At 39.9% G+C, this 15,308-nt stretch overlaps 2 protein-coding genes across 2 annotated transcripts; one reads left to right on the top strand and one right to left on the bottom strand.

Annotated features, from left to right (window-relative positions):
* Positions 1-2,476: 2,476 nt before the first annotated feature.
* calcrlb (calcitonin receptor-like b) lies at positions 2,477-9,108 on the bottom strand. Its single transcript, XM_079185540.1, has 13 exons — positions 9,000-9,108; positions 7,706-7,798; positions 6,934-7,084; positions 6,733-6,840; positions 6,421-6,533; positions 6,252-6,343; positions 6,047-6,173; positions 5,805-5,958; positions 5,661-5,721; positions 5,505-5,571; positions 5,098-5,316; positions 4,796-4,837; positions 2,477-4,313 (listed from the first exon to the last, which is right to left on the bottom strand). The coding sequence occupies exons 2-13, from the start codon at positions 7,754-7,756 to the stop codon at positions 4,107-4,109; spliced, it is 1,392 nt and encodes a 463-aa protein (XP_079041666.1). The 5' UTR covers positions 7,757-7,798; positions 9,000-9,108; the 3' UTR covers positions 2,477-4,106.
* Positions 9,109-10,185: 1,077 nt separating this feature from the next.
* Positions 10,186-14,214, top strand: zswim2 (zinc finger, SWIM-type containing 2; the record flags this gene model as incomplete). The annotated part of the gene is made up of 10 exons (XM_079185581.1): positions 10,186-10,335; positions 10,426-10,502; positions 10,910-10,950; positions 11,204-11,432; positions 11,776-12,027; positions 12,206-12,290; positions 12,495-12,577; positions 12,706-12,874; positions 13,143-13,236; positions 14,204-14,214. The coding sequence occupies 10 exons, from the start codon at positions 10,186-10,188 to the stop codon at positions 14,212-14,214; spliced, it is 1,191 nt and encodes a 396-aa protein (XP_079041707.1).
* Between the last annotated feature and the right edge of the window lie 1,094 nt (positions 14,215-15,308).

The raw sequence follows: 15,308 nt of genomic DNA, 5'->3' as shown, positions 1-15,308 counted from the left end.
CTATTGTAATAATATTGTACTCAACCCTTTAAATGCTGAGATCTGGGAATGTGGTGCAACCTGAACACCAGAATAAAACATATGTAAATCTTTAAAATAATAGATATCAGGCAGGGTTTTCTTTCTATTTCGATGCAGCTAGGGTAAAAGGTGATGACGTTTATTGAGGGCCACAGCTCCAAAGAACACACAAAAAAGTAGTAAGAGTCTGGAAATAAACTCTTCACATGATGTATTCACACTTTTGATCATGACGTTCCTCCAGAAACACCAAACAGCGTCGCTACCCGTCAACGAGTGTTGACATCACTCCGTGATGAGCTGCTCAGATAATTCCTGACCCTGCAGCAGCGGGCTGAAAGCAGCAGACTTCCTGCAGGCCCCACCCAAACGCGGGTCACATCCATACAGCCGGGCCACATTGCTCACCCCAACCCCTGTACTATATGCCCTCCACGCCCTCGAGAACAGCCAAGAACTCATTCCATTGTTCTCAAGAGTGAGACATCCCCAGCATGCACAAGTGGTCAGATCAAGCTATGAGCCAGATATAAGTATGGTATGTGTGTGCGTGAATGGCAGAGCGTTGCGTTATGTGTTCGGTTTCAACTGATAACTCTGCATACAGCGTGGGTTTCTGATGAAGTGGAGTTATTGGAAACGGCAGCAACTCATTGTTTCAAGTTTGAGTCATTCTTCCTTTCGAAGGAGAAAAAGTTTGCCCGTTTTTTCAGCTTGTGTTTCTGATCAATTTGTAAAGCTGTAATGCAAAATATCTTTTGTTTCTGACGTGGAGATTCATTTTCTGGCTTCACCTCTAATGGTGTTTGGCTCTTTTTTTTTACTCTTTGCATTCCTAACATACCATTGTCACTGTTGATGTGAAGGTAAAGTGCATCATATCTTGTGTATCAAGGATTTTTTCCAAGGATGCACTCATACTCCTGACGAATAGGAAATATCCCTCTCTAGGAACAATCTAGAGTCCCACAAACTCGTCCGAGCTCCAGTTTTTTTTTACATTACACGCATGAATTGAATTTTAGGTATGAATGAATGATAGAACAGTAGCAAGCTTGAGTTTTTTTGGAGACTTCCATACTAATGATACATGCATGTCACTCTTCACAGATAGATCTTTGTCTTTATGTCCCTCTGCAGGGTCGCTGAAGTATTTCTCTGCCCGTTCTAATCTAATGTTTAGCTCGTACCTACTGAGGTAACTTCCCAGCTAAATTCCTGCAGTGTATTTGTTCCTGCTATGAGGACAATCTGAGGTCCGCAGAAATGTACTAAGGTCGGATGAAACGGTCTGTATAGGTCACAAGGGTCTGTTTCTCATTCATGGGTAATCACTCCAGAATAGTGCGTCAGCCAAATTAAAGCTAAATGTGGAACAGATTTACGTGATTGTTTTCAAAACATTTCTGCAGCACCACGAGGAAACCTGATGTATTATGTCTCCATTCAGTCAAGTCCTGTGGAAATGTCACTGACAAATACCCCGAATGTAGAACACTGGAAATTCAAAACATCGGCTAAATGCTTCAAACTTCTGTAGAAGCGTGCGGAAGTTAAGCCAGTAAACAAGTGTTAGTCATGAGACTGAGGAAGTGTTTGCTACCAGAACACAAGAGCCAACGGATCAAGAGTTCAATGGCAATGTATTCTTAGAAACAGGAAGCCTGCAATGCATCCACTGGTCTGATTTCCACTGAGGTAAATAAAGGGAGGTGGGATCGATGTTGGGATCGGTAGACATTAAAAACATCTTCACTGAGATCTCTGTGTGCACGCTTTAAATTGACAGTATTTTTGATCTCCGTTTTAAAGGAAGCCTGTGCCATCAGATACCACACAGGATACTCTCTCATGTTGATGCAACAGGATGCAAGTTAAAAGTTGTGTCAGATGTTTAGTGTTACTGCGATGCGCCATGCAAACCCACAAAATCCTTCATGGATTGAGGTCATCCCAGTGAAAGGCATGCAAGTAGCTCGTAGATCACTTGCAATGATAAACCGTCGAGCACACATGCTTTTGATCATCATGTGTTTGCAGACGGAAGAAGGAGAAGTGGCATGTAAAGTTAACAGCATCTCTGTTCATTTAAAGAATGATGCACTGAAAGAATAGATATAGCCCTTTTCCTTTGGGACTTCCTAATTACACCTGGTCACGTATATACATTTTTGGATGAGGAACAGACAGCACGCCCTGCTTTGTCTGGAAACAATACTCACTTCAGAGGAAAACGTTTTCTACGGTCAGACAAGGGAATTCCACCCTGAATTAAATATTTTCTTTCTTTCTTTTCTGTCCGTCTTTGAGGAGAACAATAGAAGAGACATTAAGAAGAGAAACACAAATACGGTCACTCTTCTTTTTCCTGAATGTCAGTTTAAAACAGCCTGCCTTTATTTACAACATTTATATTTCAATACAAACAAAGAGATTCAGACTGTGACTAAACTAATGTTGTGCAATGAGAAAACACACACATCTATGTTTTACATCAGATTCTGTCCATCTGTGGTAAAATATTCTAAACTCAAGAGTCACTTACTAACGTTTTGCAGGACTTTTGACTATATTCTATGGTCTACATCTATATAAGACCACTTTTACATCACCTAATAACATTAGTTGAAAGCTATATATATTTATAATTTCCCCCCTTTTATCATTGAGTTTCCTTCTTTGGAAGGCTGAAACCAGCAGCTCTTCACTCTAATTTCACTCTAACTTTTATTTCTAACTGGAGGTGACAAACTTCATCTGATCAGTGAATCAACATAAGTCAGTTCCTGCTGAAAGTGTTTCCCGGACACGAACATCTTTACATAATTAATCTAAAAACATTTTAACCTTCAACAACTTTATACCATTAACTAACCAGCTACAGTTTGTTGATTTAAAAAAAACGTAACAAAAGTAATATACAATGATGTGTTAGCTGACTGGAAAAATATACAAAGTACACTAAAGGCTTCATATATTGTGTACCTTGAAATACTTAATTCATACACAAATAAAATGTACAGAAACATGCTTTTCAGTCGTATTTTCACTGTGAGTATCTCACAATAATCTCTACAGCATTGTTATTATGATATTATGAGGCTCTAAGTCATAACAAGCATTATGGAAAAGTTATAAAGACATGAAAATGGTGAGCCTTACGGAGCATCGACTGTAGCTATGACGGCATGAGACAATGTGAGCGTATGTTTCTGACAACATTTTATTGTGAACCTCTTTATTTGTTTTTAACTTAGCTAAAGGAAATAATACATAAATAGAAAACTCTCCCTATATTCTGAGTTGCACGCCTTCAATTCAAAAGTCAAAGCAGGAATGACGTTTAGCAAAGCAAGCTGTTTATTTCTTCTTTTTTGTGAGTGTTTTCACTTTTGTATACTTTACAAGTCTAGTTATAGTACTACCAACAGGAATCTTGGTACTTTGCTCTTTTACTTTCTTGAAGGCACAACAGTTGCCTCTCTAGTCAGAGAGACCAACACTTTCTTTGCTATTCAGCGACTGTTGTTTCGGCACTAATCGATGAGATCATTTCTGCCTGCAAAGAAAAGTTTATTAACCTGAAATGATTTTTCAGATTTGAGTATTTCGACAGGGTTTTTGTGCATATCCTTTCCACAACACCCTCAATCAATAACTACCCATTTCTAAATGGCATCAACATCCTCAAAATGCCCAGAAGAAATATCTCTCTTTGCATGTCAGCTCAACAGAACAGCTTCTTGTCCAAGTTTATTCCACGTGATGCAAAAAGCATTCATTCCTTGTGTTAATGCTTTGAGGCCGGTGAGGCCGGTTGAATCACAGGGCCTTCTTCATGTCTTCTTTGTGTCCTTTCCATTAGTGGGATGTAAATAATGATGAAGAAACCGCGGCTTTGGTCTCAAGCTCCTTCTGTTGTGGTAATATTCGTGAGAAAAAGTCAAAAAAGAAATATGTGAGTTTATGTGAAAGGGAAAAGTTTGTACTCAGTTGCCATGAACAGCAGTAAAACTCCCAGAAGAAATCAATCTTCATAACATCTTGTAAAGAGTCAAAGAAACAGTGAGCCTGAGGCACCACCTTCACACGAACGGGCTGTCCGATCTGAATATGTCTGAGTATCTCTTGCCGTTGATGTGCTCGGTGTGGCTTTCGATGCTGTAGCAGCGGTGGACTTCTGTGAGCGACGACGCCACGTACGAGGCCGAGCGGAAGAAGTCAGCGTTGGCAAACGTGCCGGAGAACTGCATTCGCTGCTGGTTCCAGTGTCTCCGCAGAACACTCTGGACCTGCAGGAAGAGACACAAAGGGGATGTGTGGAGGATTTAAATGCCTTCTCACATTTTATCTTATCTTTGGGAAAACAGCATCCAAACGACACCTTTAATGCATTCACTGTAAAGGAAAAGGGGCTTTAAACAACATGTAGCACAAACAGTTAACTGAATAAATTCAATCCAACCATTTAAAAAAAAATATATATATAGACTGTCTTTTTGGTTTCTTGATGGGTTTGGGGGACTCATAACCTCAACATTTCAAAAATCCTCGCCCTGTGAACCATATGCTTTTTATTGCCAAGCGTGAACAGGTCCAATGTTACCATTAAAAGCCGTGTGAACTCTGAAACCGTCCCTTAGAAAGACACTTTGTCCCTTTCTGTCCCTATCTTGAGAACTCAGGAATTGGTGGCCTAATCTCATAGGGAGAATTAAATGGGCAGTGAATTCAAAGTTTGAAACATGAAATGTTGTTAGTGCTCATTACTCACCTCCCCGTTGAAGAAGCAGAATATTGTAGAAACCAAGAGACCCTGCATGAGAAAAAAAGAGTTTCGTGAGAAATTACACAAGATAGGAAATCCCCTAAGCTCAAACAGCTGCTCACCGTGTCCCATGTTCATGCTCTTATTCTTGAAATATTTGAAATTGCAAACCACAAAATGATTGAGGATATTGCCCTTTCACAGTCGGTTCCTACAGCAGCACTTTTAATAGCATGCACTAGTGACTTTGATTTGGTTAATACAAATGCTTTTTGACTGTGGAACTCTCCTTGTGAGTAAGCACTGACCTGGTAGTGCATGAGGATTTCCATGATGTACAGGTAGATTTCAGAGACCCAGTGATCCTGGGGCTTGTAGGGCAGCAGGACAAACTGGATGCCAAGCAAGGGGATGAGGATGAGGGTGGCTCTCACAGCCCTCATGTAGAGGCTGGACTCGGCCTGGTGCGTCACCCTCAGCTTGGTGATGAGGACCCGAACGATGTTCAGCAGGAAGAAAAGATTCACCTGGAATCCAAAAGGCATTATTGTACAGTTGACGCAAAAACAAAGGAAAGTTTAACATGGTGACGATCATTTTCAACACCTTCATGATGATCATACTGAAGGAAGAAATCCCTCACAACAAGTAAGAAGTAAGGACGGCTGCACAACAGTGTCTAGTAAGTAAATCTGGATTTCCCACAAGGGCTTACCACCAATGCAGCGCAGATGGGTCCGTGGATAATGTACAGCAAGGAAGTATCTGAGCTGACCCAACATCTGTGAATGCATAAATCAGATCATCATACTATACAGTATGGAGACACATGATTTAGGTACAATGATACCTTTAGATCAAGAAGACTCACTTGTCGTTGTAGTAGCACTGACGTGCTATTGAATGTATCACCGTTGGCACGAGTGGAAAACCTGCAAAACCACATTCGAACTTTTATAACATTTCAGTGTGAGAGAGTGTGCCGAGTGAAATATTGACATAAGGCTTCACTTACCCCAGCCCAGCAGATAATACCACATGAAATGTTGTTTTTCTGCAAACACTGCCACAACAATCAGAGTGTGCAGGTAGATGCCCTCGCACAGCATCCAGAAGTAGTTGCAGCTCAACAGATACAGGTGGATGAACATGAGCAGCTTGCAGCTCACCTACACGAGAAAACGAGCCGTCATAATTTTACCGACGCTGAAAATGTTGAGCGATGTTTGGTTCAACGTGTAGAGTCGAACCACTCACAGAATCGTTGTATGTGTGTCCCTGTTTCTTCACCACTGTTGTAAGCCAGACAACGGTGATGATGGAGTTCAGCACGAATGAGAAGAAGAGGTTTTTATGGAGCGTTATCCTCTGACAGCTCAGACTCCTACAAGAGGAGACATTTCAGATTAGACATGACTTTTCATGTGCGTAACTTAGACATAAAGAAAGCTTCTACACTTACTTAAAATGGAAGAATATTCCTAATGATATGAGAAGTGACACCAGCGACAGGCCGTGACCAATCATGACCAAGTAGAAGTGAGTCATTGCAACCTGCAAGAAAACAAAATGAATGCAACTCCACAGTCAAAGGTGCTTTACATATTTATATTGTCTTTATTCCTCCTTACTGTCCCATGATGCATTGTGTTGGCTTGGCAGTTTGTGAAGTTTGTCCATGTCCTGTTGCTCTCGGGGTGGCGTCCCCACTGGCCTGTCTCTGAGCACACTTTGGATGCGATCGCTGTCAACAAATTTGCAACCACGATTTTACATTTCTGTTCACGGAATACAGAAATGAGCTACAGCATGCTAATTAGTGAGCTAATTTTAAAAACAGGGAAACTGCTCTCAAAATAAGTATTCAATGATAGTCTCAACTCAACATTACACAAAAATATTAAAGGTTTGTAACATTAGTAAGGGTTAACAACAAAATATACCATGAGAATCAAAATTTTTAAAGTAGTCTGGACAGCGCTGCTCCGTTGGTCCGGCTTCAGTTTCGTCCCAGCACAGCCACCCATCCCACGTCGCGTTGCACACTGGCCCTGCTGACAACAACGGACACACAGTGAAATGTTACAGTGACTTAATATGAATTATAGTAACATCAAAAGATGTTTTTGAGACAGTCCTTTCACCTATTGTTTTCGTTTTACGCTTTGATTCCTTCACAATCCTCTGGAAACATTCGTACTGGGCCGTGGCGATCTGGTGCCGCGTCAACTTATGTTCCCCCCGATGGTTCAGATGCTCCTGGTATTCATCTTCAGGGCTCGCCACCACAAGCAGCTTTAGAGAGATTATATACAAAATCTGAGTGTCAAGTGAGCGCTAACAAAAGAGAATTTAAGTTGATAAAACACATGATATAGATAATTTTAATGCAATGACAATGTCACAAGTAGAATAATGTCATCAAGGGCTCTGGTGGAGCTACAATTACTATCAAGTTGAATTGTGGGAAGTGTAGTATTAAGTTTGACCCACATCAGGACCTAAATAGTAGTACATTTCAGCCTCTGCTGCTGCAATTTTCTCCATTCTTCTTTTAATCTGTCTCTCACTAGTCCCTCAACTTTATGGAGGCACAATATCAAAATCGCTTTGATTTGATGTTTCAGTCAATCAAATAAAGAGAAATAACAAGAAGGCTTTACAAATTTTGTATAAATATTCTAAAAACAGGATATTTAGTGGGATCATATTGTTCTAATTTCACAAATGCATGGCCAGAATATATGAAATACAGAAACAAAACAAAAAATCGAACTGAAACAACTTCAAAACTGACTGGATGATCTAAAAAGAAATGGTGACGCTGCACAATCATACAACACATTAATGTGAAGGTGACATATTTAGCTAAAACAGCATATTTCAGGTGAACCAGATCAGATACAACAGCTATACCGTATTGAGGGCGCACAGGAGCAGCAGACACGTGAAGCAGTTTACATCCATCTGTGCTCTGATCACCGTTGGTCGTCTGAGGTACGTTTGTAACTGGGAAAAAGAGAGACTGTTACAGACTTTGTAACAATAGACACTTAAATGTTAAAAGTTTGTCTGCAAAACCATGTTTTACATTTTGAAAGGGAGGTCTCCACTTTTGGACGTTAGGGTTACAGATTTGTCCTTTTGCTTCCTCTGTTCCTCACAGCTTCCTTCCTGCATACTTATTATGCACGTCGAGCAAGTTTAACCAAGGTTGGCCCAAAAGACATAAATGTGGCAAATTAAGTAAAAGCATGTGCTGCAAAGTCTTTAAACAGATGCTTTCATCAGAAAGCTGAATGTTAAGCAATCACTGTATATCTACAAGATGTGAGACAGTGGAAATCATGACAGTTCTAAACAGGAAAAGCAGTAACAAGCTAAGAATCTTTGTCACTCTTTATCTCATGTAGTTGCTGCATAGAGTCTAAATGATAAGTCTCATTCCTGTCATATCATTATCATTGTTTAATCTAACTTCCCTGTAAATCACCATGTATCCTTCACAAAGCCAACATCTACACAACTTTGTTCTCTTAGTCATGCTACACAAGAGAGTTTGACACACTTTTTCCCAAAATCTGGTTACTCATTTGGAAAAAAGAACAGTTCATAGACACAGACCAAGATACTTTATTAATTTCCAACTCCCCTGACTGCTTTGTAAGATTAATATCTTCTTGAACACACCCAAGACACAGTTTATCTCTCTAATTGCAGACAAATACACTTAATAACTCAAAGTAAAGTTGTAAAGTTGTACCAAACATGTACACACTTTCCCATGTAAAGTACCGTTTATTAGGTAGGAAATCCAATTTCACACCCTTGATGTTTAAATGTGTGGAACAGTCATTCAAAGAGGTTTGACTCGTCTGCCTTCTACAAACATGTGTTTTGTGGTATACATGAAATTTCTCCCTGTTTAATACTCACGTTTACTAAATAAACGGATTTTTGGGGGACAATTTTCATCACATTCTACTCAAGCAAAGTTAAGAGGAACCATATTTGTTTCTCTGACATTTAACAACTTGATGTATGTGTGCGTCCCTGTTTTCCATCTGGCCTGCAACATACCGTATATCCTGAAGTACAACATTTCACAATTCAATGTGACATGCGAAAATGAACATTTGACCTGTTTTCATGACCACAGTGCTTAAACATTAATCAAAATCGACATGCTGAAACTATTCAAGAAACCTACCTTTACAGGAGCAGGAAAAAGAATAAAAACACCGTGTTTGCCTTGAAGAGTATTCCTTCAGTCTGAGAGTTGAACCTTTGCAGGAAGAGACAAAAACACAATTCTAGAGATTTCTTCAAGAGTAGTCCTGCAGCGTGTGTTTCGCAGCAGAGTCAGAGGCGACACTGAGCTGTGCTGATAAGAGCTGGCTGGGGCTGTGGATGACATCACATGCTTGCTTTTTGTGGAGGCAGATAGAGGGACATCCCTACAGTGTAATGGGTATTACAAACCACTGATGCAATTGATGACCATAATACATTTATATTATGTATGATATGTAATATACGATGTAAAGTAAACATAAATATCCTGGGTGTTGAGTTTTAGAGTCTGTAAATCATGAATTTAATTGATTTAATGAATTCACTTAATGAATCGCCTTTATTGCATATGGTGCAACCTGTTACTCAATATGCCTACATAGGTATTGTTGTTTTTTGTGATTTCTTTGTGTATCTGTGGCTGTTATGGTCAAATGGGGAATATGCATTGACAGTTGATCTACAGGGAGCAAAAAAAACTATTTGGTCAGCAAGCTCACAGAAAGAGTCTCAGACCTAAAAGATTGCAGACTGGCTAATAAATGTATTAGAATTATGCATATACTATTAAAATATATATATAATTTGTGCTACATAACTGCTGATAATCTGGAATTACAGAACTGACCAATCAGCAAGAGGGTTTCTATTATTTAGCAACGGCTCCCTCTGCAGGTCAAACGCTCCGGAACCCTCCCGGTTACCGTGGCCACGGCGCTGTGTGTACAGGCTCTGCAGAGTAACGTTAACGGCAGTGCGGTGAGTTGCACCTGGTCTTTAGGCATTTATCCACCAAGAAAGGTACTTTTTGAAATGTGTGTACCACCCGAGGTAAGTTGATTAGTTAAAATGAAAGAGTTGCATTTGTTTTCTCAATACGCTGCATTAACAGGGAAGTTTAAAAAAGTGACCATGTAATTTGCCTAATTAACGTTAAGCTAGGGGTAGATTTACATGTGTGCCTCCTTTGGCACATACTTTATTAAAGCCACAGTTCTCTGTAGCAGATCTTCACTGCTGTGTTTTTATTCTTTGTGTGTATCTGTGGTTTGTATATTTCTCTATCAATGATTGATACATTATCTTTATTCTGCAGCAGCAGGATGTTCAGGAAAACTACCTGCAGGAACACAGTCAGTGATGCAGTGAGTTTCCACCAAGATCAAGCCCTCAACACAACTATATTTCTTCTGAGATCCTTCGGCCCGACAAGATTTCTACTCAGAGAGGAGGGAGAGGTCCGGAACGTCACGGTAAGTCATTCTGTGGATCAGGATGCACATGTTTAAAACTCCACAAACCAGGTTTTGTGTCCTTACTCCACTTGTGTTCGTGTTGTTTAGGTGTGCTTGGGTGACCCACATTTGTGCACTTGCCCTGTATTCACCAAGGAGCAGGAGCCATGCAAACACATCTGCTGGTATCAATAACACACACACACACACACACACACACACACACACACACACACACACACACACACACACACACACACACACACACACAAAGATTAACACACCCAAAGGTTTTGGCTAATAATATTTCTCAGGTTCACAATTTTTTTTTTGGCATGTGCAACATTGTGAGGTGAACACTTTTTTTTATTTTATTTTACGTAGGCAAAGTTCTGGCCTGGCTGTTTTGTTAATACAACTTTAAATATTGATTAGTTTGACTTACTTTTGTTTTTAGTTTTATTATTTTGTAAATCACAAATATATTAAAACATTTGAATGATATTCAGACCTCCTGATAACTGAATGTATGTGTATATATCAGTCCTTTTCACTTTTCATCATACAAACTTGTAAATATTTATCACTACAGGGTTTTACTGCGGAAATTCAGACTACCCAGAGAACATGAATGTAAGTTGTTTCGATAAATTGCACTTTTTTTTACACTGATTGCATAATATAGAAAGAATTAAAGGTTATCACAAAAAGCCTATTGCACCTAACATTTAACAATTCCTTCTCAATCCTGTTTTTATAGATAAATCAATACTGTGTGCTATTTTCATGTTTAACACTTTTGCTGCTTGTAGAACATTTGAATGAATTGACCCACCCTTGTACATGTGCTCTTGTTGACATGCAATGTTAAAAATACCTGCTCTAGATTCGTTTCAGCTCGGACTTGTGGAGAGACAGATCTTGGAGGTGCTCCACGGTTTACACCGAACCAAAGACCACCGGACGGAAAATTATCCATCTGCTGCTTCTGGGACTCAACCAGTCACTGGCCAGGAGGCTGGAAATGTCTGCCGGAAAGTGATCCAAGCCCAGGATGTGTGTCCTATCTGTCAAGAAGTGCTGCTGGAGAAAAAACAGCCTGTGTCTTACTGCAGGTATGTAGGCAGCTGTCTGGGGGTCACGGTTTCACACTGTTATACTTTCAGTACCGTCATGTTTTAGGATGATGTAAGATGTTCTACTCAACTTTTGTTGCACTACTGGCCAGAACATGACCCCATAAATTATTATCAGTCCCAATACAGCACATCCAACTGTTGACATACAGAATGTTGAGCGGAAACCACCAGCACAGGTTTTCGGATGTTGTAAAATTCGGTTTAAATATCCTGATATTCACAGAAGAGGACGTGTTGGAAATGAAGTGGAAAATGTTGGTTTTCAGCATTGTGCAGACAGATTATCTGCACTCTCATGTGCCGTCCTTGTCTCTCCCAGGTTCAGTTGTGGCAATAATGTCCACATCTCTTGCATGAAGGTGTGGGCGCATCATCAGAGACTGTCAGACAGGAAAGAAACAGTGAAGTGCCCTCTGTGCAGGGAGGACTTCAGCTCTCTGAAGTTACTCGAAGAGCAGGTGAAAAACGCAGCAAAGCTCTTCACCGCCTCTGAGACAGCGAAGCCAGACAGGCACCTGGGAGTTCTTTGTCACAGCTGCCGGCTCTGCCCCGTCACTGGCAAATGTTTCAAGTAAGCAAGTGGCAGTCCAACATTCAACATTGTCACTTTCAATCACACTATGGCGATTGGCATGTTGTAGTTTATTTTATGTGGTTTAATCTATTTTTTGTCATTTTAGGTGTTGTGATGCTGAATAATGGCCATACTGTGCGCCCATGTCTTCTTTAATCTGTTGTCATGCTTTCAGATGCACAGTCTGCAGTTACTTCTATCTGTGTGAGGACTGCTCAAAGAAGGGCTGTCACCCACAGCATCCATTTGCTTCACGAACAGTAAGCCAACTTCATTCAGCTTTGAAATGACTTGTACTGCGTCTCCCACCTCAGGAGTCTTGAAAATACAATGATTTAGATAGCTCTAAACTTTACAGTGGTCTTAATGCCACACATTGCAATCATTTTACTGTAAAAACCTAATATCTCTATTGGTGGTGAGCAGTTTTAATGAACAACCCAACTAAACTAAACCTCAAACAGAGAAGGAGAGAAAAGTGGCACCTTGTGTCCGAAGAACTGAAGGATGAACCAAGGGGAGCAACCCCTCAGTCAGTTAATGACAGGTAAGTTATTAAATACATCCAGAATATGAAGTTTAATTTTCGGCTGTTGAAATTGGACCCATTCACTCAGAACACAGATGGTTTTCTAAGGTGATATAAAGTTATAAGCTATTTAGTTTGCTCCTCAGCATCACCCCTGTAGCTGCAGACCCTCTACCAGAAAATGTGCTGGACTGTCTCCCGACGGTCAGAGTGAGATCGGGGTCTCGGCTCTTGGATGTGGGACAACAGTGTCGGATCTGTCTGCTGGATTTTAGCCTCGGCCAACGTGTCCGAACTCTGCCCTGCCATCACAAGGTAAAACATTTCATTGTGCGCTCGCATTATTTTGCTATCAGTATTCCAACAACATATGAATTCTAAGCTAACGAAAACACAACAATGCTTAGTTTTGGTGGATTATACACTAAATATTATATTACATTTCTGGTAATACGTCGCCCAAAATGTTACACACTGGCCCTGCTAAGACTGTGAATTATAAAAAATATGAAATCATAACATAATGCAAAATAACTACCACGTTGCCTCCTCCTCCTCCTCCGTAAATGTTCCCACAATTCAGTTCCATGCCAACTGTGTGGATGGGATCCTGCGGAAGTCGAACTCATGCCCCTTGGACGGATATGTCATTTATAACCCCTCGATTTGGAGGACCAGTGAAAGAAAGACCTCCTCTAAGTTGTTCTGTGCCACACCACCAGATAATAACTTAAAAGACCTGTTTATTCCAGGAGTGGCACTGTGGGACAGGAACACACCTGTCTCTCCCTCACACAGCTCTCTTCATTTAGAAGTGCTAACAGGCTCTTCCGTAACTTTAAACACCCCACAACAGTTATTAACTGATAGATTTCAGGGCTTGTGCATAGCTACAGACACTGTGAAGAGCTGTTGTAGTCGTGTGAATGATTTGGCAAGAGGTGATTTATTATAAAGATCATCTGAGTAAACCTGACTGATGTGTATGTTCCTCAAAAAAGACAAAAAAAGCCCTTCACCTAACAAGTGCAACAAAAATCAGAGAGCAACCACAGCTGAACCTTTTTGTAGGTTTGTGTAGAACCGAGTCAGACCTCGCAGCTAGACTGCAACCCAAAAGGACATACGGCACAGCAGCCTTTAAAGAGTCTCGATAAACAACAAAGGAAGACAGAGACTTAGACTTAAAGCAATCAATACATATTCATGTGTATGTGTAACTCTTTCATCAGAAAGATGTCAAATCTGAAATGTTGTTTTTGTGTGACTTTGCGAAAATGTATTTTAAACATAATTAAATATGTTGAAAAAGAATTAAAAAAAGCTTCTGAACAATAATGGGTATCAAGTAAGTTTATTAATTTTGTGCACAAAAAGGCAAGACTAATAACACTACCATCACTACAGAGGTGAGCACAAGAGGTGCCCATTTAGGAAGAAACAAAAGTCCATGAGTTTCAATGGTGAGACACGAGAGGAGCACACTATAGAACACATTCAAATCAATACAAATACATTCAGCGAGATCTATTTAAAACAGGAGTGGCAGTAGGTTTGATTTGCTCGTCAAGAATTCTCAGCACAAAGTGTTCACAAACTGCTCCTCGTGTTGCTGTGTAAGCTGTGCTATGCTGTGTGTTCAAGCTGATGACTAGCGGGAGGAAGCGTACTGAATGATTAAGTGCTCAGCTTGTTGCTAAATGTAGAATTACAAAGCTCAGGCTCGTTGTTCACTCCTTACTCTGTAGGCTAACCTTTTAGACAAAAGTAATCATTCAACCATTCACTGCTGCACTCTGATGCACCTTTCAGAATTTTGCTTTTAGATGAAAGGAAAAACAGCACAAAATAAGTAAAATCACTGCCACATAATACATAAAATGTTGCTTTACTATATACATACAAAAAGAACACATGAATGTAGCTACATAATTGAGCCTTATAAATACAAAGTGAACTCATCAGGGAACAAATTTACAGTATGATGGAAGACTAAATATGGCAAAACCGTTGCTGCAAAGTTCCATTTTAATTCATGGGTAATATTGCTCGTAAAACTGCTTTGCGGTGTTTCGTGGTGAATGTTTTGCCAAACTTTATTAAGTATGGTCAATGATGTCAGTATTTACACTCTGAACATGTAATAGGTGTCTGCGAATGCTGCGTGCCAGTGTAACAAATGGGCACATGTTAAAGTGTAGTGTGCTTTATTTGACTCAAGACAAAAGCTGCCGTGTCAATCAGTAGAGAACCTGTGTCTTTGTTGTTTACCAACGTTAAATGCATCCGTACACATAATTGTTGAAAATTGGTTGAAACGTTGACCTGATGGTAAATGAAAGTTATTCCAGTTCATTCTGAGGGAGGCATGAATTCACCCAAGAGTTGTTGAAACATTTGACACAAAACCACACGTCAAACTCACGGTGGATCAAAGTCAGTTTAGGATTCTCCCTCTGGGAATGTCTGTCCAAAATTTGATTAAAATAAAATTCCAATTGAAAGATCTATTTAAAATCATCCTTCTTTCTTCGGTCATATTTGTCAATACAAAAAAAAAACATCCCACGGTCAGGAAGTAAATATATTTTTGAGAATACAGGTTGTGAAAGAAAAAAATCCAAAGCACCGAATTCATGTTATATGATCACAAGGGATAATACTGAATGCTATTTTAAATATAAAAGAAAAATGATGCATAACTTGGGGGGCTGAGCTGAGGGTGTTTGACCTCCATAAGATAACATTG

The sequence above is a fragment of the Pholis gunnellus genome (assembly GCF_910591455.1).
Source record: "Pholis gunnellus genome assembly, chromosome: 24".
In the NCBI taxonomy this organism is placed as follows: domain Eukaryota; kingdom Metazoa; phylum Chordata; class Actinopteri; order Perciformes; family Pholidae; genus Pholis; species Pholis gunnellus.
The sequence above is the reverse complement of the archived record's forward strand: the minus strand, read 5'-3'. Positions and strand labels throughout refer to the sequence as shown.

What these genes read in the sequence shown, in the direction of transcription:
- calcrlb (XM_079185540.1), bottom strand. Translation starts at nt 7,756, where the DNA reads ATGGATGTAAACTGCTTCACGTGTCTGCTGCTCCTGTGCGCCCTCAAT. An exon ending in TCCTGTGCGCCCTCAATACG is followed by an intron (nt 7,085 to 7,705) that starts GTATAGCTGTTG and finishes ATCTCTCTAAAG; the next exon opens with CTGCTTGTGGTGGCGAGCCC. An exon ending in TAAAAATTTTGATTCTCATG is followed by an intron (nt 6,534 to 6,732) that starts GTATATTTTGTT and finishes ATTTGTTGACAG; the next exon opens with CGATCGCATCCAAAGTGTGC.